The following is a 22348-nucleotide window of genomic DNA, read 5'->3' on the forward strand; positions in this document are numbered from 1 at the left end:
TTTATTAGCAGAACTGAAGAGGTTAGAAGGCAGTATCAGGAGTTCAGGACAGTCTTATCTACATAATGAATTTGAGGCCAGCCTGGAATGAGAGAGTTCATCAGAAAACAACAAGATCAGAATATAAACCTTAGGGCTTTGACAGTGACAGGAAGAATTCAGAGATGTCAGATAGTGTGAGGTGCCAGCTGTAGGAATAGGATACCCTCAGGCCATGGAAACAAAATAGCAAAAAGCTGTGGTGGTAGGGAGGCATCTTGGGGACTATGAGCATGGAACTCTCATAACCTGTGTCCTTTTCAACCCGCACTTCTGATTCTATGCTCCCACCATTTCTTTTTACATCTTCTACACATTCTTTTTCCTATTGGACAGAACTTTTCTGGAATTTCCTTCCAGATGTCTGACTGCATTGTTTGGTTTTCTTATTGCTCTGGTTTTGCAAATGTCATGTAAGTACTTTGGAATTGAGCTTCCTTCCCTGAACCCACCTCTTTATTTCCAGATAGAGTATCTATATTAAATCAAGTTAGCCATGATCTCCTATCTTAGCCTCCCCAGTCCTGGGATGACAGATGTGAGCATTTCTGATCATATTTTTCATTATACACATACATAGGCAATTATAAATTTGTTGTAGAAATACTTTTTTAAAGATACTATTTTGTATGTTCAGGTTCAGATATGTGTGCCTATGTGTACATGGCTGTGGAAGTCAGAATTAAACTTCAGGTGTCAATCATCAGTGTCTCCTGATTTTCTTGACACAGATGTCTCATTGCCCTAGCTGACCTGTAAACCACAAAGGTCTACCCATACCTCTGTCACCAGAATAAGATTACAAGCATAGGCCACCTTTCCCAGTATTTTTACATTGGTTTATGAAAGGGACGTTAGATCTTCAGGTTAGCATTGCAAATACTTCACATATTTATCTGTGTCTGTAACACCCACCTCTACTTTGACATTTGTTTGTTTAGCCTATAACTTGAACTCGCTATGTCATCAACACTTACCTTGAACTCCTGATGCTCTTGTGTCCACCTTCTGAGTGCTGATTTTTCAGCCCTGCCATTCTATTGAAAATCTTTTAAAGTTGAATTGCAATGTGGCTTGGAGAAGAACATCTACACCTGAAGTATATATGGAAAAAGCAAGCAATATAATGTTAATTAATGAAGATTTTAAAGTGTTATTTAAATTTTTCATACATTATATTTCCCTCAGATTATTTACCCTCATCTAACTCCTCCCAGATACTCTTCACCTTTCTAAACACCCAGATTCTTATTCTTTCTCTGTCATAAAAACAGAAAGTAGAGAACAAAAAAAAAAGAAAATCAGAAAAAAAGAAATCCAACAAACCAAAACAAAAAAATAAGTATATGAAAAACATCTAGGCCCTGATTTGGGCAGAGACTCCCCCACTCAACCAGAGGATATACTGGCCACTAGAACTCCAGGTAGGCCACCTGCTCATGGACCTCCTCAACTGTAAGTTCCAGTCCACCCTACCCCAACTCCCTCCCCTCATCATTAATGTAATACAATTTCACCACTTTCATTTTAGCTTTAACATTTATGTAGCCCATACTTTCAGATCTGTCTGTTTCTAATGTTTTGAAGTTGTAAATACCTGTTCAATCCATGCCATTAAACTCAGTATGTAAAATATTTCATTAATCTATGGTCTCCAACTTGGACAGAGGCATCTGCTTGACCAGCACTACTCTGGATTCTAGAAATCCAAGTAGGTTGCCTGTCTGTGGACCTTCCCCACTTTCTGGGTGCCCATCCACCCTATCCTACCTCCCCCTCCTCTCTTTATTGCTGTGTCCCATTCCTGTACTCAGGCAGAGACCCCTGCTCAACCACAGGCCACACAAGCCAGAAGACTAATGAAAAAAGAAACCAAGGAACAAAACATCTGTCCAATAATTTAAACACAAGAATCAACATCTAGCCCTATAGTCACCCCAAACCCAGATGAGTTTCAACTGAGACCCATTCTGGATGAAGACTCAGAGGCCTCCAGTCTGAGGAAACAAGACCAGCTGAGGATCCGGCGAGGTGAGGTAGCTGTGGCTTGTTCTGTCTCTGATCATCTAGCAGTTCACCCCAATAACTGGCCCTGGGTTTGATTTTATTAATAAAACTTCTTAAGATTCATGCTACATCTGGTGCCCAAAGTTCGTGTTACGAATTCTTGAAAAAGATAATTGCCTGTGGGCCTTGTGGGCCCTAGCTCAGGACCAAGCTACACTCGGTCAGTTGTGGTGGTGCATGTCGGTAGCATTTGCTGAAGGAGGCAGAGGCAGGAGGATCCCGAGTTTGAGGCTGGCCTAGGAGGCTTACTAAGAAGAAGCTGAGGCCGGGACCCAGCCAAAAACAGTGGAGGGACCATGGAAGCAAAAGCTGCTGCTCAGAGTTGCTGGCTTCTTCTCATCATGTTGGTCACTGCGGTGATGCTGCTACCTGGGACGAAGACCCTGAATTAATCCGCACACCTATGAATATATAATTTTTGACAAAGAAGCCAAAAGTGTACAATGGAAAAAAGAAAGCATCTTCAACAAATGGTGCTGGCATAACTGGATATCAACATGTAGAAGGCTGCAAATAGATCCATATCTCTCACCGTGCACAAATCTTAAGTCCAAGTGGATCAAGGACCTCAACATAAATCCAGCTACTCTGAACCTGCTAGAAGAGAAAGTAGGAAGTAGTCTTCAACGCATTGGCATAGGAGATCACTTCCTAAATGTAACACCAGTAGCTCAGACACTGAGAGAAACAATCAATCAATGGGACCTCTTGAAACTGAGAAGCTTTCGTAGAGCAAAGGATATGGTCAACAAGGCAAAGCGACAGCCTACAGAATGGGAAAATGTCTTCACCAACCCCACATCTAACAGAGGACTGATATCCAGAAAATATAAGAAATTAGACATCAAAATGCCCAACAGTCCAATTAAGAAATGGGCTATAGAACTAAACAGAGAATTCTCAACAGAGGAAACTCAAATGGCTGAAAGACATTTAAAGAATTGCTCAACATCCCTAATCATCAGGGAAATGCAAATCAAAACAACTCTGAGATACCACCTTACGCCTGTCAGAATGGCTAAGATCAAAAACACTGAAGATACCTTATGCTGGAGAGGATGTGGAGCTAGGGGAAGTAGTTCCTTTTTAAAAGTAGATTCCATAATCTCCCTTTTTATCTTATCATATCCATATTCTCTCGTTTTTCTTTTCATAATACATTCAGTAATGTAATCTTGACTGTGTATATTGTATATACTTACTGGATATAATTTTTCTTGTATTAATTATAAGCTTTTTTAAATTTTAGACAAAAAGAGAGGAAATGTGGTATTTTATTCCCCCAAATATTGTGCATGCTAATAAACTTATCTGGGGTCAGAGACAGAGCAGCCACAATATTAAACATAAAGGATAGGCAGTGGTAGCACATGCCTTTAATCCTAGCATTCCAGAGGCAGAAATCCATGTGTTCAAGGATACAGACAGGCATGGTGACTCATCACACCTTTAATCCCAGAAAGCAAGCTTTTAATCCCAGGGAGTGGTGGTAGAAAGCAGAAAGGTATATAAGGCATGAGGACCAGAAACTAGAAGCATTTTTGCTGGCTAAGCATTTGGCCTGGTTAAGCATTCAGGCTTTCAGCAGCAGTTCAGCTGAGACCCATTCTGGATGAAGACCCAGAGGCCTCCAGTCTGAGGAAACAAGACCAACTGGGGATCCAGCGTGGTGAGGTAGCTGTGGCTTGTTCTGTCTCTCTGACCATCCAGCAGTTCACCCCAATAACTGGCCCCGGGTTTGATTTTATGAATAAGACTCTTTAAGATTCATGCTACAAATCAACATCTAGCCCTATAGTCACCCCAATCCCAGATGCCCAGATGCCAGCATGAGAACACAATGAACAACAGACAAGGTACTATGTTACCACCAGAGCTGAGCTATCCTACTACAGAAAGCCCTGAATATTCCAGCACAGCTAAAGCACAAGAAAAAGTCCTTAAAATAAAATTTATGAAGATGATAGAGGTCCTTAAAGAGGAAATGAATAAATCCCTTAAAGAAAGTCAATAAAAAACAAGAGTTGAAGAAAATAAATAAAACTGTTCAACATCTGAAAATGGAAATAGAAGCAATAAAGAAAACACAAAGTGAGGGAATTCTGGAAGTGATAAAGTCAGGTAAGTGAGTAGGAAATACAGACACAAGCATCATCAACAGACCACAAGAGATGGAAGAGGGACTCTCAGGCATTGAAGATAAAATAGAAAAGGTTAAATCAAAGAAAATGTTAAAACTGAAATTTTTTAAAAAATTCCTGACTCAAATCTTCTATGAAATCTTGGACTGGTGGAAGCGATGCTGTCATCTCTGGAAACAGTGCATAAATACTTTGTGAATGGAGCTAGCTCCTAACAGCAATGCCCTTTGGAGAATCCCACCCACCTGACAAAGACCCGTGGAGGTGATACTGAAGACTATTGCACTGATCCTAGGGAGCTCATGTGCTTCAGGCCTCTCTAACATTTTTTGTTGTTGTTTATTGAGACGGGGTTTCTCTATGTAACACCCCTAACTGTCCTGGAACTAGTTCCTATAGACCAGGCTGGCCTCGAATTCACAGAGATCCACCTGCTTCCAGAGTGCTGGGATTAAAGGCATGCACCACCCCTGCCTGCTACCTCTCTAATTTTTGCTGTGGTTATTTTTATGCTAATTCTTACTTTTGCTTTGTCAGTTGCGATTGTGACCTAGTGGGCAAAAAAAAAAAAGTTAAAAAAAAAGTTGTGATTTTTCTAAAGTTTGTACAAGGAAATTAAGCCTCTCTTCGATCTTTCACAGAAACCAATTTCTCTGGTCACCCCTGGGCACCTTTACAGTCATTCTGAGTAAGTATGAGGAATTCACTAAGGTTAATGATTTTTGCTTATGTAACTCTTCTAAAAAAGAGATAACTATATTCCAAAGAACTTCAGAACTTGGGAGATGGTCTCTTAAAAGATGACATTAGCCAGGCGGTGGTGGCACATGCCTTTAATCCCCGCACTCGGGAGGCAGAGCCAGGCGGATCTCTGTGAGTTCGAGGCCAGCCTGGGCTACCAAGTGAGTTCCAGGAAAAGGCGCAAAGCTACACAAAGAAACCCTGTCTCGAAAAAACCAAAAAAAAAAAAAAAAAAAAAAAGATGACATTAAAGACTTATAGGGACACATAAGGAAAAGAAAAAGGATATGAAAGGTCAGATTTAGTGGGTACCTATTCCACTTATGACCTTGAGGTACATGTCCCTAGGGCATGGTCTCAGGGCTAGCTTAAATCTGAGGGGCACATCTGTCCTTTCTGGACAAGCAGGACACAAGGAAAGGTGACTGCTGAAACTTGCAAAGACAGGGTAAGATTGTCTTTCAAAATCCCTGCTTCTAAAAGTGGTCTGTCAGATATTCTAGGCCTGTAGCCAAAATGGATGCCCCAAGGATGATGAGAAACATTAGATGACTGCAATCTATCTCTGTCAATTCTTGCAATTTTTCAAAGTTGCTTGCTTGCACTTCCTGTTTACTCAGTTAGTATTATTTTCTTCTTAGGTCTTTGATGGAGTTAAAGACTAGATAGTTACAGTTATAATCCTCTCATGTCTTAGCTAAGAATATTTTAGGTACTAAAGTTAGATTCTTCAGGACAGCACAGCTATTGAAATAATCTCTGTAACTTGCCATTTACCTATGGTCTGAACATTTCTGGACATTTAGTATTTGTTTCTTGTTTGATGTTGTTCTTGTTGGTTGTATTTCTATCTTCGTTTATGTTATTACTTTCCCCTCTCCTGCACAATACTTAATAATCATTCCTACTATATATAGTTTTGTATTAGCTTAGAAGTTTCTTATTTAGACAAAAAGAAGATGTACTAAGTACCTGTTCCACCTGTGACCTTGAGGTACCAGTCCCTAAGGCATGGCCTTGGGACTAGCTTAAGACCTGAGAGGGGGACTGGAGAGATGGCTGAGAGGTTAAGAGCACTGGCTGCTCTTCCAGAAGTCCTGAGTTCAATTCCCAGCAACCACATGGTGGCTCACAACCATCTATAATGAGATTTGGTGCCCTCTTCTAGTGTGTAGGCATACATTCGAGAACACTGTATACATAATAAATAAATAAATAAATGAATGAATAAACAAACAAACAAACAAACAAACAAACAAATAAATAAATAAATAAATAAATAAATAAATAAATAAATAAATAAAGCTTAAAAAAAGGCCCAAGGGCATGTATGCCTTACTCTCTTCTCTTCCTCATGGACTTGGACAATGTGGACTGACTCAGGCAGCAGAAGCAGCATGGGACTGGCCATCAGCCTTCCAGGACTCTGCAATGATTTTGACTTATCCTGTTTAGGGAGTTGTTCTCTCCAATTTATATCCTAATAAACTCCCTAATACTCCTTAATCAGACTCCATTGGAGTTCTCACTATAATCAGACATCTCACTGGTGCCAGGACATGAATTGTTAGATACTTTTTTTTATGTTAAATCTCCTAGTTCCATTGGAAGAGAAAAGTACACATAGAAACTGCCAGGAAGAAAAGAAACCTGGTCCCAACAGTTAATGAGTTAGATAATCATTACCATTTTGAGAATTTATAAAGAGTAGGATTATACCAGTTGTCCACATAAAAGTGACACATAGATTATTTAGAAATTGACTTTCACCTGAAAATTATATCCTAGCTATGGAATTGTATACTCAGCTGATCACAAAAATAGAAAAGTATCACATTGTTAAGGACTAATCATGAGGCTTGAATCTCTTTTTTTGTAACTGCATGTTTGCTGCCAGCTAGGGCACAATATAAGATGTGCCTTGTTTGATATAATCATTAGGCATGCAATATAAATTAACGATATGGGTAAAGGTCAGGGCTGTCAAGGGAGTGGGGAAGAGGAAAAGAAACTACAATGGGGAAATGTTAATGATTCTTGGAAAATGATTAAAGAGAAATGTATTGCAACTGCTCAAGCTTGAGTGCATTAGAACTTGTATAAATAAAAACAGCTTGAGTTGTTTGATGCCATCTGTTTGAAAGACAATCAGTGATCAGGATCTGCATTTTTCACCTACTTCATACCTCTGCCGTGTGGCTCAGAACCCCACTGGAGTTAAACTCCAGTGTGTGTATGCCTTTTTCTTTTTGAAAATTTGAATGTTGCTTTTAGATAGTAATAATTAATTCAACCCCTCTCTCCCTTTCCTCATCCAATGTTATATCAGACCTTATACTGTAACCATGTAAATTTGAGTATAGCATGCAATGTGCTACCTTTCTGTGCACATTAAAAAAAAAAAAAATTAACCCAACCTACTCGGAACAGCTATGTCAAATTTAACTGTTCTGTGGTCTCTATTGCCAATTTTGTGTATTCCAAGAAAAGAAGTTAAGTCAACATAGTATACTGTGAAATCATTTAAATGTTGTAAGAAAAGGAAAATATGAAATTCCCTATCCTAATGATGACATTTCAAACCTAGGATTACTTTCACTGTGATAATTTGTTTTGCAAAATACTAATGGAATGGGAAGTAACTTGATTTCTCACCTGAATTCTAACAATAGTGAATCCCCTTTTGTTTCCTTTTCCTATTGAACATGGAGTGAGTGAGTACTTAGTTTAACAGTCATTGGTTGCAGTTACCTTGTACCTTCCTTATGTTTCCAGCACCTTTTAACACAGATTTCCTCTATTTTGCCCATGTTTGTACTGAACTAATGTCTTAAGGTGTGACTTCAGGTGTGTTCAGCAAAACTTGATTTAATCACTCCAGGAATATTAGATGGAGTGGTCACCTGTCAGCCTTGACCATTTCAAACAGTTGTAAATAGGCCCCAGCCACCCTAGTCACTGCAGAGTGTGCATGGGGAGCAGCCACACGGGGAGGGCACCCAACTCTACGCCCTCCCACTCTATGCATCTGGGCAAAACAATCTGAGCTCTCTGGTGGGGAGGAGCCTATGAATCTTTCTGCATCCACCCCCTCTCAATTTTTCCTCCTTTCCACTGGGAGAGCATAGAAAAGATCTGAAAAAGGAAAGCGCAGTGGGTTCAAGCATGCCTGCCAACCTGTGGACAACTCCACCAAACCAAGCCCCTTAGGAAAGGCTTCCACCACAGGTGTTGGGCCAGACTCTCTGGCTGTGATGAGTCACCCACCCACAAAGTAACCTGCCACCATGTAGACATGCAGACGCTGGGGACCTTGCAATGGTGTATGAAAGCTGAAGGTCAACATGTCTGCATTCAGGGTTTGTGGCTCCCACCTGTGACCACCAATCACCAGCCTAGCTGTTGCCTTGTGCTCTGCAGATCCAGTGTCCAGGGTAGACTTGCAGTGGGCTGATTCCAAGATCAGCCAGGAGCATTTGCCTGGGCCTTTAAGACTGATGCAAATAGGGGAATCAGCAGGAAGCCCAGGCTTCCATTGGCAGGAAAGCATGGTAGCAGGAGAGAGCAGGGCGCTTCTGCACACCAAAGGGGAGGTGCACCATGGTGACTGCAGAGAGCACCCCCTGGTGTATGGGGTCCTCACTTAATAAGACAAAGCACAGATTGGACCCTCCATCAGATCCTTCTGCTTTAAAGAAATAGGATCTCAGAGCTGCAACTGTCCACCCCCTTGATGTCCTGACATCATGACCTCACATAGAGAAAGAGGCTGGCCTGAGCTGGAGGAGGGGCAGAATCTCTGGTGGTTTCAGGCTGAAAGAGAAGCCAACACCATACTTGAGTTTCTTCCAGCAGTTTCCCATCAGGTCCTGGAGTCAAGGTAAGGGAGAACCCAGGCCTCAGCCTTTTCCTGCACAGGGATGTGGAAGGACAGCCAGGAGCTAGGGGTGGTGCTGGCCAGTTTAGCAGTTTGTTCCAGGAGCTGTGGACAGTGTTTGGGGGGAAGGGAATGTAACAGTGAAGAGGAAACTCCATTTCTAGTCCTTTGAAATTAGAAAGGGGCTGGAATGTAGCTCAGTTAGCTAAGTGCTTGCTTAGCATTCACAGAGCCCTGGATTTAATCTCCAGATCCAGGACATGGTGGTGCATACCTGTGGGGTTCCCCTGACCCCACTGAAGAATTAGGTCCACTGCCCACAGTAGACCTTGACTGAGGAGGGGTAGTGTGCCACCTGCCTGTCACCCAGCTTCCCAGAACCCAGAGACAATCAGACCCAGTGGGGAGCTGGGTCAAGCAGGAACTCATTTATTAAGCATCAGCACACCCTTTATAAAGCACCAAACCACAAGCCAGCTTTCCTTCTACCAATCACAACAAAGGTCAGGTATCCATGAGCCTTTCAGGGCATAGCTCAGCATGATGATCACGAGGAGGCTATGCACCTACGTCATCTCTCCTGATCCACTCATAATTTTTGGTAAACAAGTTAAGTCCCCACCCAGCTCACTTCCTCTCAACGCCATCTTTGGCTTTTGTAGCCTGACATGTGTTCAGCATACCTACACATATCTGCAATACCAGCACGTGATAGGTGAAGTCAGCAAGTGCATTTCAAGGTTATCTTTAGGAACATATAAAATGCAAGCTCACTGTGAGCTACATCTTGTCTAAAAAAAAAAGTGAGCAGAAAAGAAAAAAAAATAATTGGCCTTTCTAAATCAGGAAGATACTCTAGTTGTCTTGGCTCTAGGCCTGTCCCTTCACTTCAGCCCCTCTGAGGCTGAAGAGTTCCTTCCTCCCCTTATACCCACGTCCAGACTAGGGCCATGTTCAACCCCTAGACTCAGTGAGTTTCAGGCTGTTGTGTCCAGATCATGACCCCCAGAGAGACCACCAAAGATGAGCATGCCGGAATGCAAAAGCAAGGTTTAATTCTGGATATCCACTACAAGTCTAGGCAGGGACTTCGTCCAATACATCCAACACAGTGGAGGCTGAAGGAAGTGCCTGCCTGTCTGCAAGCTCAGTTTTTAAAGGCAAAAGCCACAAGGTTACATCATTTAGGGGTGCTAGTACAGGTACAATTCTGATTGGCTCACTTCTAGGGACTTTCTAGAAATCATGGCTTAATCTTACTAAGGGAGTGGTTACCCGCCACCATTTCTCATTGGCTGCCCTCAGGTGGGGACATTTCTGTGGTCAGTTACCCTGGAAACCAGGGAGAGGACATTCCATAGTCCAGCAGTCATTACCTCGTGACTACCTTGTGACTCTGTACTTTTTACACTTCCTGGTTTCTGGAATCTGAACTGACTGGTTTTAGTAACTCATGGCCTGTACCTAAAAGGAGAAATCTCAGGCCTTAGTTTTAGGGTGAAAGCATTTTGGTCTTATTTCTAAGATGGCTCATTTTGGTCTCACAAGGCTACCTTGTGTTACATAAAGAGTTCCTAGTCAGCCAAGGCTGCACAGTATGACTCTGTATAGAAATAATCCACATATGATGCTTTCTCAATCACCCATTTTCCTGCCTCTTCAAAATATCTATTCCATGTAAGGACGGAAGCCCCTTCAGTGATCCTTGTGTTTAATGGCGACTACAGTGGTTTTTATTACTGTTCAGTTAATGATAGTAAAACACAGAAGGCCTATGCTGGGAGCTCTGCTTCTAGTAAATGCTAGTTAACTTGAGGGAATTTCAAGTATTGAATCTCTTACTCATTCATCAGTTCCTATTAGCCCTATTTGTTCTCACTTTCCAGAGAAACATCGCATATGTGGTAAATATGAGAACATCATGGATCAAGGATCAATGAGTACTGTCTATCAGCATGTGAATATCCAAAAGAAGTCTTATAAAAATAATGACCTTGGCAAAATGCTTTATGAATCATCTCAGTGTATACCTTATAACATCAGCAATACTACAGGAAACCATCAGAGAATTCATATAGGAAAGGAACCTTACAAATATGGTGAATGTGAAAAGTCCTTTGGATTTAGCTCAAATCTTGGAACACATCAGAAATCTCATAAAGGACAGAAACCTCACAAATGTAGTGAATGTGAGAAGTCATTTACATGTAATTCAACTCTTAAAAATCATCAGAAGATTCATACAGGAGGGAAACCTTACAAATGTGAATGTGAGAAGTCATTTGCATATAATTCAGTTCTTAAAACTCATCAGAAGAGTCATACAGGAGAGAAACCTTACAAATGTAGTGAATGTGAGAAGTCATTTACATGTCGTTCAACTCTTAAAAATCAGCAGAGAATTCATACAGAAGGGAAACCTTATAAATGTAGTGAATGTGAGAAGTCATTTTTATATAATTCAATTCTTAAAAATCATCAGAGAATTCATACAGGAGAAAAACCTCACAAATGTAGTGAATGTGAGAAGTCATTTACACATAGTTCAAATTTTAAAAATCATCAGAGAACTCATACAGGAGAGAAACCTTACAAATGTAGGGAATGTGAGAAATCCTTTGGATCTGGCTCAACTCTTATAAAACATCAGAGAATTCATACAGGTAAGAAACCTTACAAACATAATGAATGTATAAAATCCTTTGCATGTATTACAAATCTTGAGTCACATAAGAAAATTCATACAGGGAAGAAACCTTAAATGTAGAATATGTAATAAATTCTTTAAATATAGATCAGGACTTAGAAAACATGAGAAAATTCATACAGAAGAAAGATCTTACAAATGTTGGGAATGTGAGAACTCCTTTTCAAGTTCTTCAAAACTTAGAATACATAAGCAACTACATATAGGAGAGAAACCTCACAATGTAGTGTATGTGTGAAATCATTCATATGCTGCAACATGTAAACAAGCCTACACATGTGGAGTGGGCTCAGGGTGTCCATTGTTCATAAGTTGTATCCCAAGGTGGATTGGAGTTTCATGGTAGCAACTATCTGAGCCCTTTTTACAACTGTAAGCAACTCCTTTCACATATACCTGTAAGTAACCTGAAAAAAACTCATTCATTCAGCAAGATTAACTTCAGTGACATCCTTTGTTCTGTTTCAGTTTTTTTTTTTGCAGAGAAGCTCTGGCTTTACTTGGGAAGTGGACTGTGGGGGTTCCAACTCTCCAGTTAAGTCAGATTTTAGGCATTTCTGGGTACCTTTCAATCACTGAAAGACTGGTAAGCCCAACTGTTAAGCAATATATACTCCACTAAGCGATATATACTCCGCTTCATTCCTGCTCCCTCATGGACTGACATTCTGCATCCTGTGGGCAGGGAGTCTGGTGGAGTTCAGCAAACACCAAGGCTGCATCAGGCACAAGAATGCAGAAACTGGCAATTCTGTGATCTCAGTAAGTGGACACTGAGCACCCACCATCTGGACCCCAGGTTTTTCTGAAAATCATGTTGTGCTCAATGACAACAACAACAAAAATATATGTAAAGTAAGTTCCCAGAAACTGAATGCTGCCAAGTTCCTGGATGACAAACTCAGTCTACCTTGCTTACAGGAGTACATCAGTGGTACAGAAGCTAGTTTCATCTGCCTATACACTGGTAAATGATTGTGGAAGCAAAGAAGTGTGTGCCAGGCATTTCTTATTTGCACAGCAGGCTATGCCTGCCAGGGTGATGTCCAGTTTCTAGCTGCAGAAGCCTCTCCTCCTGGGCCCTCTGGAGATGCTCTCACTGAAGATGTCTTCAGGTGTTCTCAGTCTCTTAATGGCCCATAGGCAGTCAAGTGGTACAGGAGGAATGACAGTCATTCCTGCTATACACACAATCTTACTGGAAAAAAGCAACAATAACCTGGCTGCTGTATATCAAGACATGTTTTCTCTTAATGCTGCCACACCATAAGCTGAAATGGCCTGGACTGAAATCACCATCATAAGAAAAACCCTGTTCCAAGGATGCTCTGATTCCTTTTGTCTTTTCACTGACACCAGAGGTGGAGGGGGGGCACTCTCCCCCCTCTGGTGGATGACATCACTTCCCAAACTTGCTTTGGCTGGCTTTCCTGCACTTGTCTCATGGTATGCTGATAAAACTCAGCAACCTCTTTTCTCACAGGAAGCAACATGCTGTACAGAGACCTTTCCTTCACTCTACGTGCTGCAGTCACAGGGCAGAATGGCATGGCTCAGGCCCGGGGCTCCAGCCTGTGAGAAAGCTCAAACAGGGCCTGCTGGCTGTTGATGACATATAGGTGGTTGACATAGGACTCTTGCTGCTCCTTTGGAGACATGTCACTTCCAAACTGGTTACTTCTGCAGTGTCTCAGCATTTGGACAGTGTCTGCAATCATGTGCAGCTTTTCAAAGTTGACAAGATTATTTAAGAATGTTTTATTTCCTTCATGAATAAATGTTACATCTTTAAGCAATAAGGGCATGAAAGGGATTTTTGGCAGCTTTCATCTTTTTGAATAAATCCCTGTAGGCTTTGTGGTTTAGGGAAGGATCCATTAAGCTTTCAAGTTCAGAGAAAAGTTTCTTAAACTTCCCAGGAATTTTCTTCCAGGTCTGGGACAGCCGGCTGACAGAGGCAGTGTTGAGACCCATCATGATAGCAAAGAAAGAGTTCAGGTTCTGCTGAGCTTTGCAGTGAGCAGCAATCTTGATGAACTTTTTCACCAGCTGCACGAGCTTGCCCAGCTGGCTGCAGAGCAGAATCTCTGTGGCCACCCAGAGCTGGACCTTGTTGCATCTCTGGAGCAGAAGGCTAAGGTTGACTGTGTGCTCCCCACTTCCCTGTTTGCTGAACATGAAGTAGATCAGCTTTTGCTCATGGATTGAGTTGAACAGACTCCAATCAAAGCTCATTAATTCCAGAGCAAGGTCCCAAGTGTTCATTCCCAAAATCCTCATCGAACTTTGCTGTGATTCCTCATTTTCTGCGAAAGGATTCAAAGTGTCTGCTAGATCTTTCTGGTAGACAAATATCTGACCTGATGCCTCCAGGTATTTGAAAATGGCCAAGTCATTTAGCTGAATTTCATGCTTTTCTCCAGAAAACATGATGGCCACCAGAGCCAGATCCTCTTCAGCATGCTGCAGCTTCTCAGCCACCACCTTCAGGATTACCTGGGCTGTACTGGAAGTTTTTGCCTTCACACTGACATAGGAGTGCTCCATTATATACACATGGCAAAAAATTTCCTCTGTTTCGGCCACAGCTCCTCTGTGCTGGAGCTAGTTCTCCTTAAGACTGAATTGATGGAAAAGGGCTTTATTCTTCCTTTGTGGTGAATACTCATCGACAGTGTGATGATGATGCATCCCAAGTATCTTCTGAAATTCTTTCAATTCTTTCTCAAGAATTGGATATTCATAGACGTCATCAAGCACATTCCTGTATATGGTCTTTAGAAACATTTTTGAATGTTCATCTTCATGTAACCAGTCTTTGTACAGAGCAATCTACTGCAAAACCAGATGTAAGACCTTACGCTTCCGACAAGGGATGTCTGAGTTTTCTTCTTCCCCTTGATACTTCTTAGCAGAATAGTGTCTTAACAGTGCCTGGCACAGGTCATCAGTTGTCATGAATACTGTATATGTGAGAGGGAAGTCATCAAGGAGCATCTCTGTTTCTTTGTGCTAGACCTTTGCCAGGTGCAAGTCATTCAAAAGGTGCTCCAAGATCTTCTCCAGGGTCCCGGACACCACCATGTACCTGTCAGAGAGCAGAGAGTCCACTGAGTCATCCTCAGTGGAAGACTGTGAGCGGCTACTCCATTCATCGTCTTCATCTTCTTCATCGATGTATTTGAAATAAGGCACATCGAAGGTAGGCAAGGGCAGCTGGCGCCCAGAGAGTGCCTCAGAATCTTTCCTCTCTAGATGGGGTTCAAAGACCCGCAGGCGGGAGCTGTCCATTGTGAACGGTGCCTAACAAAGACATCCCCTAAAGGCTAAAAGATCTTACCATCCTTGTCCTTTCCCTGGTAACTGAGTCCATCTGGCTGCTAAGAGCTCTGCAGTCCCACTTCTTTCCTTTTTATGAGTAAATATATATAAATGTTTCATCTCTCTTGGAAAATCATAGTATAAAACATGTAATGAACCCACAAATTTTCCTCAAAACTTTTGTCTATCAGAAAATTGATATTAAAGATAAAACACTTTGTTCACAGTTTTGTTAAATTAGTTCCTCATTATAAGGCATTAATTAATGTACCTTATAAAGTCCAGCCTAGAAAACCCCCATATGCATTGCATTTGTCAAAACTAGTGCTAGAAGTGTAGATTCATCTGAAGATTGATCCTAAAAGAACAAACACACACACCAATAGTAATACTCAACTATTATCCACCTTTAAAATACTCATTCACCAGTGAAAATCTACAAATAGAAATAATGCAACAAGCATGGTCATGTACAACTAGAAAACCCTAAAAGTGTTAAGAAAATTAGTTTAGCAGTACTCAGTGCAGTAGGAAAAATACTATTAAACATAATTAGCACATTAATTATGAAAGATTCATATAGAAATACAAATACAGATTTGTAGACATACTACAAGCCAGGATAATACAATTAAGAGATGAAAGGAACCTCTCATGCATTTTTGCAGATTAGAATTCTTGTTTTTGAGTGACTATGAAAACGTTTTTTTGGAACCCTTCTTGTATTGCCAGTATTGGATTTCCTAGATGTCAACAGAGTTGCAAACTTTACCTCCAATATGATCCTGCTGACTCACTTACAAATGATTACAAGATAAAGTTTATTTTGCTGTAACATGCTGATATACCCTGAAAATATTAGTAGAAGGGCTCTTTCTGTCAGCTCACTTTCATGCCACCCAAGCTGCAGACAAGTTTTCAAAAAGGTTAGATACCTGGGCAAATAGGCAAGTACCAATATGCTATGCTTTTCTGCAGAGGATGCAGTCTTATCTCAGAGTTCCTATGAACAAGAGGGCAGATGACAAGGCCAGCTCTGAGTCCTATGCTAGGGTCTGGCTTACAGTTGCTTTCTCTTACTGGTTTCTGCTCTTCCTTCTTAAGAGGAACCTTAGTGGACATACTTGCTTTCCAAGCTACTTTCAGGGTTTGCCTCAGCTGCAGGTAGCATCCTAGTCCAAGGTCATGAAGGTTTACCCTGATGTCAACCCAGGTGGAAGATGTGGCCACCTGGCTAAACAATGTGAAGCTCATTTCAGCACCAGTTCATCTGATGTCTGGACAGAGCTCCATGTGCTGTGTTCTGCTCTTCCATGCTCCTCCCCAAGATACTTCCCTGGAGCTAATAAACATCCTGCCTGTGAACTAGCAGGAGGAATTCTCATTTCCTCCTTTTTCTCAAAGACAGTCCTTCAGAGCCTACAAAAGTGGTCTTGCAGACTTAGGCTCCCGCATTTTTAAGTCACACCATGCCTGGCATAGCTCTGGCTTTTTCCCCCAAAATTTAAACAAATATTTGTTGAATATGACTTTTTTTTTAAGATTTTTTTTCATTCTACATACCTTTGACAAAACCCAATACCCTTTCATGATAAAGGTTTCTGAGATCAGGAATACAAGGAACATACCAAAACATAATAAAGTACATTTACACCAAGCCAACAGCCAACATCAAATTAAATGAAGAGAAACTGAATGCCATTCCACTCAAATCAGGAACAAGACAAGGCTGTCCACTGTCCCCATATTTATTCAATATAGTACTTGAAGATCTAGCTAGAGCAATAAGACAACAAAAGGAGATCAAGGGGATACAAATTGGAAAGGAAGAAGTCAAACTTGCACTATTTACAGATGATATGACCCCAAAAATTCTACCAGGGAATTCCTACAACTGATAAACCCCTTCAGTAATGTTTCAGAATACAAGATTAATTCAAAAAAACTCAGTAGCCCTCCTATATACAAATGACAATTGGGCTGAGAAAGAAATCAGAGCAGCATCACCCTTTACAATACCCACAAATAATATAAAATTCCTTGGGGGTAACTCTAACTAAGCAAGTGAAAGACCTGTATGACAAGAACTTTAAGTCTCTGAAGAAAGAAATTGAAGAAGATATCAGAAAATGGAAAGATCTCCCATGCTCTTGAGAAGGTAGGATTAACATAGTAAAAATGGTAATCTTACAAAAAGCAATCTACAGATTCAATGCAATCCCCATCAAAATCCCAACATAATTCTTCACAGACCTGGAAAGAACAATACTCAACTTCATATGGGAAAACAAAAAGCCCAGAATAGCTAAAACCATCCTGTACAATAAAGTCACCTTTAGAGTTATCACCATCTCTGACCTCTCTACTACAGAGCTATAGTGATTAAAAGGAGCTCTGGTTTCTTAGTATGCCCTTCTTTCTCTCTATGGCTTCTCAATTACAACTCTGGATGCTGGTGAGGATGGATGACTGGTGTTCATGGATGGCTAGTGTTACGGTGCAATCCCAAGACCTTGAGACCTTTTTGTCGATGATGCTGTAATCAGATAGCTCCAATCACTTAAGGAAACACAAGAACTTCCTTTGTCTGAAGATCTTACAAGGGCAGCGTTTGTTCATGGTCCTGATTTTTGAAGTATTGCTTGCACCTAATGGGTGAGGATGGAGTTATGAATAAAGGTTTATTGTTCATTTTGCTTACATATTAACCTTAATTGAGTAGCATGGAATGAAGAAATGAAAGATACACATACAGGAAAGTTTGCATTTAGTAGGTCCATGGCCTCTTATGGAGGCACACCAGCTGTAGCCTGGCAACTAAGGAAACTCAGCATGTGTGAATGTGTGTGTGTGTGTGTGTGTGTGTGTGTGTGTGTGTGTGTGTGTGTGTACGTGTGTGTGTGTGTGTGTGTGTGTGTGTGTTGTGTGTGCGTGTGTTGTGTATGTGTGTGCTTTAATACATCTGAATCTGAACTGAGGAGCTGAGGTATTTTATACAGCTAAATGGGGAAGCCAGGTGTCTTAGGGTTACTGTTGTGATAAAACACCATGACAAAAAGCAACCTGGGGAGCAAAGGGTTTATTTTGCTCACAATTCCATATAACAGATCATCAGGGACAGTGAGAACAGGAAACATTAGGCAAAAGCTGATGCAAGGCTGTGGAGGGTTGCTTACCAGATTGTGCATTATGGGATTGCACAGCCAGTCTTTTGATAGGAACTAGGACCACCAGCTCAGGGATAGCACCAAACACGATGGGCTGGTCCCTCTGGTCCCTCCCCTATCAATCATTATTTAAGAAAATGTCCTATAGGCTTGCCCACAAATAGACCTTTTGGAGACTTTTTTAAAATTTGAGATTCCTCCTCTCAAATGACTTCATCTTGTGTCAAGTTGACATAAAACCATCAAGCACAGTGTTAATCTTTTTGGTGTTGTGTGGTAGTGTCTTTGTTAGGGAAGCTGGGTCAGATTGTAGTTGGCCTGGAGAAGGAAGTTGTGATTGCAAGTTTTACATGCTGTCAGCATTGATATGTGGTCCTCGGGAGGGCTTTTGTTTTTCTTCAAGACTGAACAGGGAAAGACTTTGCCATTCCCATGGGTATGAGACATTGGAATCCTTGGTATGAACATGCCCTGGTCAACTATATACATTCAACCCAAACTTCATCTGCTTTCTACCTCTACCCCAAGGGGAGTAAGTTTATCTGGCATTAAAGAAAGCTCAAGATGAATTAGACACAGTTGCTGGCATTCTAGAGAACTCATATTATCTGTTTTAACAGAAATGCTTCTGCTGAGGAGATTTGAGTTGAGGGTAAGACCTGCTGGTCACTTTCATCAGGTGAGACAAGTGACTAAATTACAATCCTTTGAAAGAACACAGCATTTTCTTGCCCTTATTCTTCCTCTGTGCTTAAAGGAAGTAGATTAGTTAGAACCCCCTGTGAGTCTGTGTTCTCTTAATTCCTGGCTTGCTTTGAACTCATGATAACCAATGATGACCTTCAATTCCTGATCCTGCTTCTTTCATTGAGCTACTACTGGGATTATAGGTGCGAACCACCTCTTCTGACTTAAGAGATACTGGAGATAAAACCATAGTCTTTGTTCATGCTCTGCAACCATTCTACCAACTGGGACACATCCTGAGTCCCTCTGTCCTGGAATTCAGCATCTGTGTAGCAGTTAGCATGTATGTGTGTGCACTAGTTTTATCCTGCTGCCATATAAAACTCTATGACAAAAGCACCCTGCAGAAGAAAGAATTATTTCAGCTTACTATGGTGATATTTCATTTTGTACTAAAATGTTATTTGTATGTTAATAAATAAAATTGCCTGGGGGTCAGAGCTATTAGCAAGCCATAGGAAAGCCAGGCAGTGGTGGCGTACACTTATAATTCCAGCACTTGGTAGGCAGAGCTAGGTAGATCTCTGTGTGTTCAGGGATACCGCCAGCATTGGAGACACATGCCTTTAATCTCAATACCAACCATAGAAGACCTGGAGGTCTATACAGACAGTGACGAGGCGATCATGTGGTTGGGTTTACAACCAATGAGAAGGCAGAACCGAAAGTCTATATAAAGACTTTAACACAGGAAGTAGCTCTGGTTTGAAGAGGTAAGACCACCGCAGGAGGAAGGGTAAGGTTTTAGCTCTTGGCTCTGTCCTCTTGGCTTTCTTCTTTGCATTGATTCTGTGTTTCTTATTTAATAAGACGGTTGGTTACATCTACATTTGGCGCCCAACGTGACAAGAACCCATTAAAAACCACTTGGCGGCAGGTCCGATTTCTGGCCTGGGCGGCCCATCTCCCTAGCTTGGGCCCAGGTCTAACTGACCCACAGCAGGAGCTACTTGTGTAAAGCCACTGGTACAAACATCTCAGGCCTGCCCTGCCGAACATGGCCCCTGCCTGTAAAGTCAAGGCTTGACTTGGGCTCAAGCGGGAAAAATGTGGCTGGATTTAAGCAAGTCAGAACTTGTGGCTACGCACTCTCTCTCTCTCTCTCTCTCTCTCTCTCTCTCCCTGTCTCTGGATTCACACCTCAGACACCAGGTGGCTGTTTTGAAATTCCCTCAGATTTCTACTGTTCTACACAGACTTGGTAAGTCAATTAAGATATCTATTTAAAAGAGAAATTTTTTTCCTACATTTAAAAAATGGGCTTTATGTGTACATTGGAAGAAAATTGGGCTTTGTTTGAAATTTTAGGCACTCTGACAATGGGACAACTATATGAGAAGATTAATATTGATTGAATTATTCAGTTTATTACTTTTCTTATCCTCGTTTTACTATTTAAAAAGATAGTCAATTTAAGTGCCAGGATAACAGTCTTAGAAAAACCTATTAAACCTATAAAAATGAATTATAGAGAAATCCAAATTCAGACAGAAGAAATTAACAGTGAAGTTGTTTCAAAATTGGATCATAAGGTTACAGAAAGAAAGCCTATTTTCACACAATCACCCTTAATTTATCCGGTAGCCATACAGCAGCTACCTGGTGAAGAGAATGGACAAAATACTTGGATTCCAATTGAAATGTTAGACTTACGAAGATTTAAGGAGGCAATAGAATCTTATGGCATGCATTCCCCATATGTAAAGCAAATGTTAAATACCTGGTCCACTTGTAATAGGATTCTACCGCAGGACTGGTGGGAGCTGGCACAGGCTGTTCTTGAACCCAGACAAAATCTCCAGTGGAAAATGTGGTTCAAGGAGGAGACTAAAAATATAGAAAAACAATGGAGGGATAAAGAAATACAAGTCTGCCAGGATCAGCTAATTGGAGAAGGCCAATATGCTTCAGCACAAACACAATGTTTATATGATGTCCAAACCCTAATTCTATGTCAAACAGCAGCCTTGAATGCATGGGACAGAGTTGAGGAACCAGGAAAAAAACTGAGTCATTTACAAAGGTTATACAGGGTCCAAAAGAATCTTTCACAGATTTCTTACAAAGATTGACTTCAGCAGTACAGAGAATGGTCCCAAATTCAGAGGCTAGTCAGATAATAATCGAATCTTTGGCCTTTGTGAATGCAAATGCAGCATGCAAAAGAATAATCAGGCCGTTAAAGGCAAGATCTGCACCCTTGTAAGATTTGATTAGAGACACGGTTAATGTTGAAGCTCATGACCAGGAAGATCTGTGGGTAGGAGAAGCAATTTCAAAAGGTTTGAGAAATGTTAGATGTTTTGGATGTGGAAAGCAAGGACATTTGAAAAGGGACTGTAAACAGGTCATTCCTAGAAACAAAGTTTCTTCAAGGAACAATGGCAACAGAATGCCCCTTCCTTCTGGAGTATGCAGGTGTGGTAAGAGAAAATACTGGACCAATGAATGTAGATTAACAAGGGACAGACAGGGTATTCCTTTGCCTCAGGCTTCAGGAAACTCCCAGAGGGGCCTGAGGCAAGCCCCCACAGTAAATCCAGTTCAAACCTTTCCTAGAGTTGTAGAGGAAACCCCTACTCAAAACAACTAAATAACCAAATGCCTATTGGAATAAATCATGCTGGTCAGGATGATGAAACAGAGACAATAGGAAATTCAGGAAAAAACATAAAGAAAATTTTTTGGCAAACTTCTATTAATGAACAAAGACCAAAATTAACAATAAAAATAAATGGTGTTTTGTTGTCTGGTCTGATAGACACAGGTGTGGACATTACCATAATTGCACCAGAATTTTGGCATCCAACTTGGCCTCTTCAGGAGGTAATCATTCAACTGTTAGGAATTGGGACATTATCTCGAGTGAAACAGAGTGCAAGATGGCTCGAATGTATAGGTCCAGAAGGACAGAAAGGAAAATTAAAACCATATATGGCTAACATAGCTATGAACCTGTGGGGTCGAGACTTGTTGCAACAATGGAATACTCAGATTAATCTCAGAAACACATCATAAACGAGTACATGTTTCTGAAAGAAATATTAGAAGATATTATTCTAATTAGTGGTCACAAGCCATTCATGTCATACAAGAACAGGGCACAACAACTGATAATCTTCCAAAAACATCAACAGCTCTACCTTTAAAATGGTCAACAGACAAACCTGTATGGGTTCAGCAATGGCCTTTAACAACAGAGAAATTCCAGGCTTTAGAAGAGCTGGAAGAAGAACGGTTAAATACTCAGCATATTGAAGAATCAACCAGCCCTTGGAATTCTCCTGTATTTGTTATTAAAAAGAAATCTGGTAAATGGAGAATGGTAACAGACCTTAGAGCAATGAACAAAGCAACTCAGCCAATGGGCTCTCTACAATCTGGAATTCCTTTGCCTACTCTGTTACCAGAAGGATGGCCTCTCATAGTTATTGATTTAAAAGACTGTTTCTTTTCAATATCCTTACAAGAAAAAGACAGAGAAAGATTTGCTTTCACAGTGCCTGCTTATAATAATTCTCAACCGGTTAAAAGATTTCAA

At 41.0% G+C, this 22348-nt stretch overlaps 1 protein-coding gene and 1 pseudogene across 1 annotated transcript in view; one reads left to right on the plus strand and one right to left on the minus strand.

Moving 5' to 3' along the window:
• Positions 1 to 13111, plus strand: part of LOC128116096 (zinc finger protein 420-like) — a 72108-nt gene extending 58997 nt beyond the window's left edge. Inside the window, exons 5-6 of the mRNA XM_052747358.1 lie at positions 4849 to 4935; positions 10752 to 13111. Coding sequence (XP_052603318.1) covers positions 4849 to 4935; positions 10752 to 11626 — 962 coding nt within the window. The 3' untranslated portion in view covers positions 11627 to 13111. The remainder of the gene's footprint in view (positions 1 to 4848; positions 4936 to 10751) is intronic.
• Positions 13112 to 13263: 152 nt separating this feature from the next.
• LOC128115748 (rap guanine nucleotide exchange factor 5-like) lies at positions 13264 to 19931 on the minus strand (annotated as a pseudogene).
• Positions 19932 to 22348: the final 2417 nt, after the last annotated feature.

The sequence above is a fragment of the Peromyscus californicus genome, unplaced genomic scaffold, assembly GCF_007827085.1.
Source record: "Peromyscus californicus insignis strain IS unplaced genomic scaffold, ASM782708v3 Scaffold_1__1_contigs__length_55948999, whole genome shotgun sequence".
In the NCBI taxonomy this organism is placed as follows: Eukaryota; Metazoa; Chordata; class Mammalia; order Rodentia; family Cricetidae; genus Peromyscus; species Peromyscus californicus.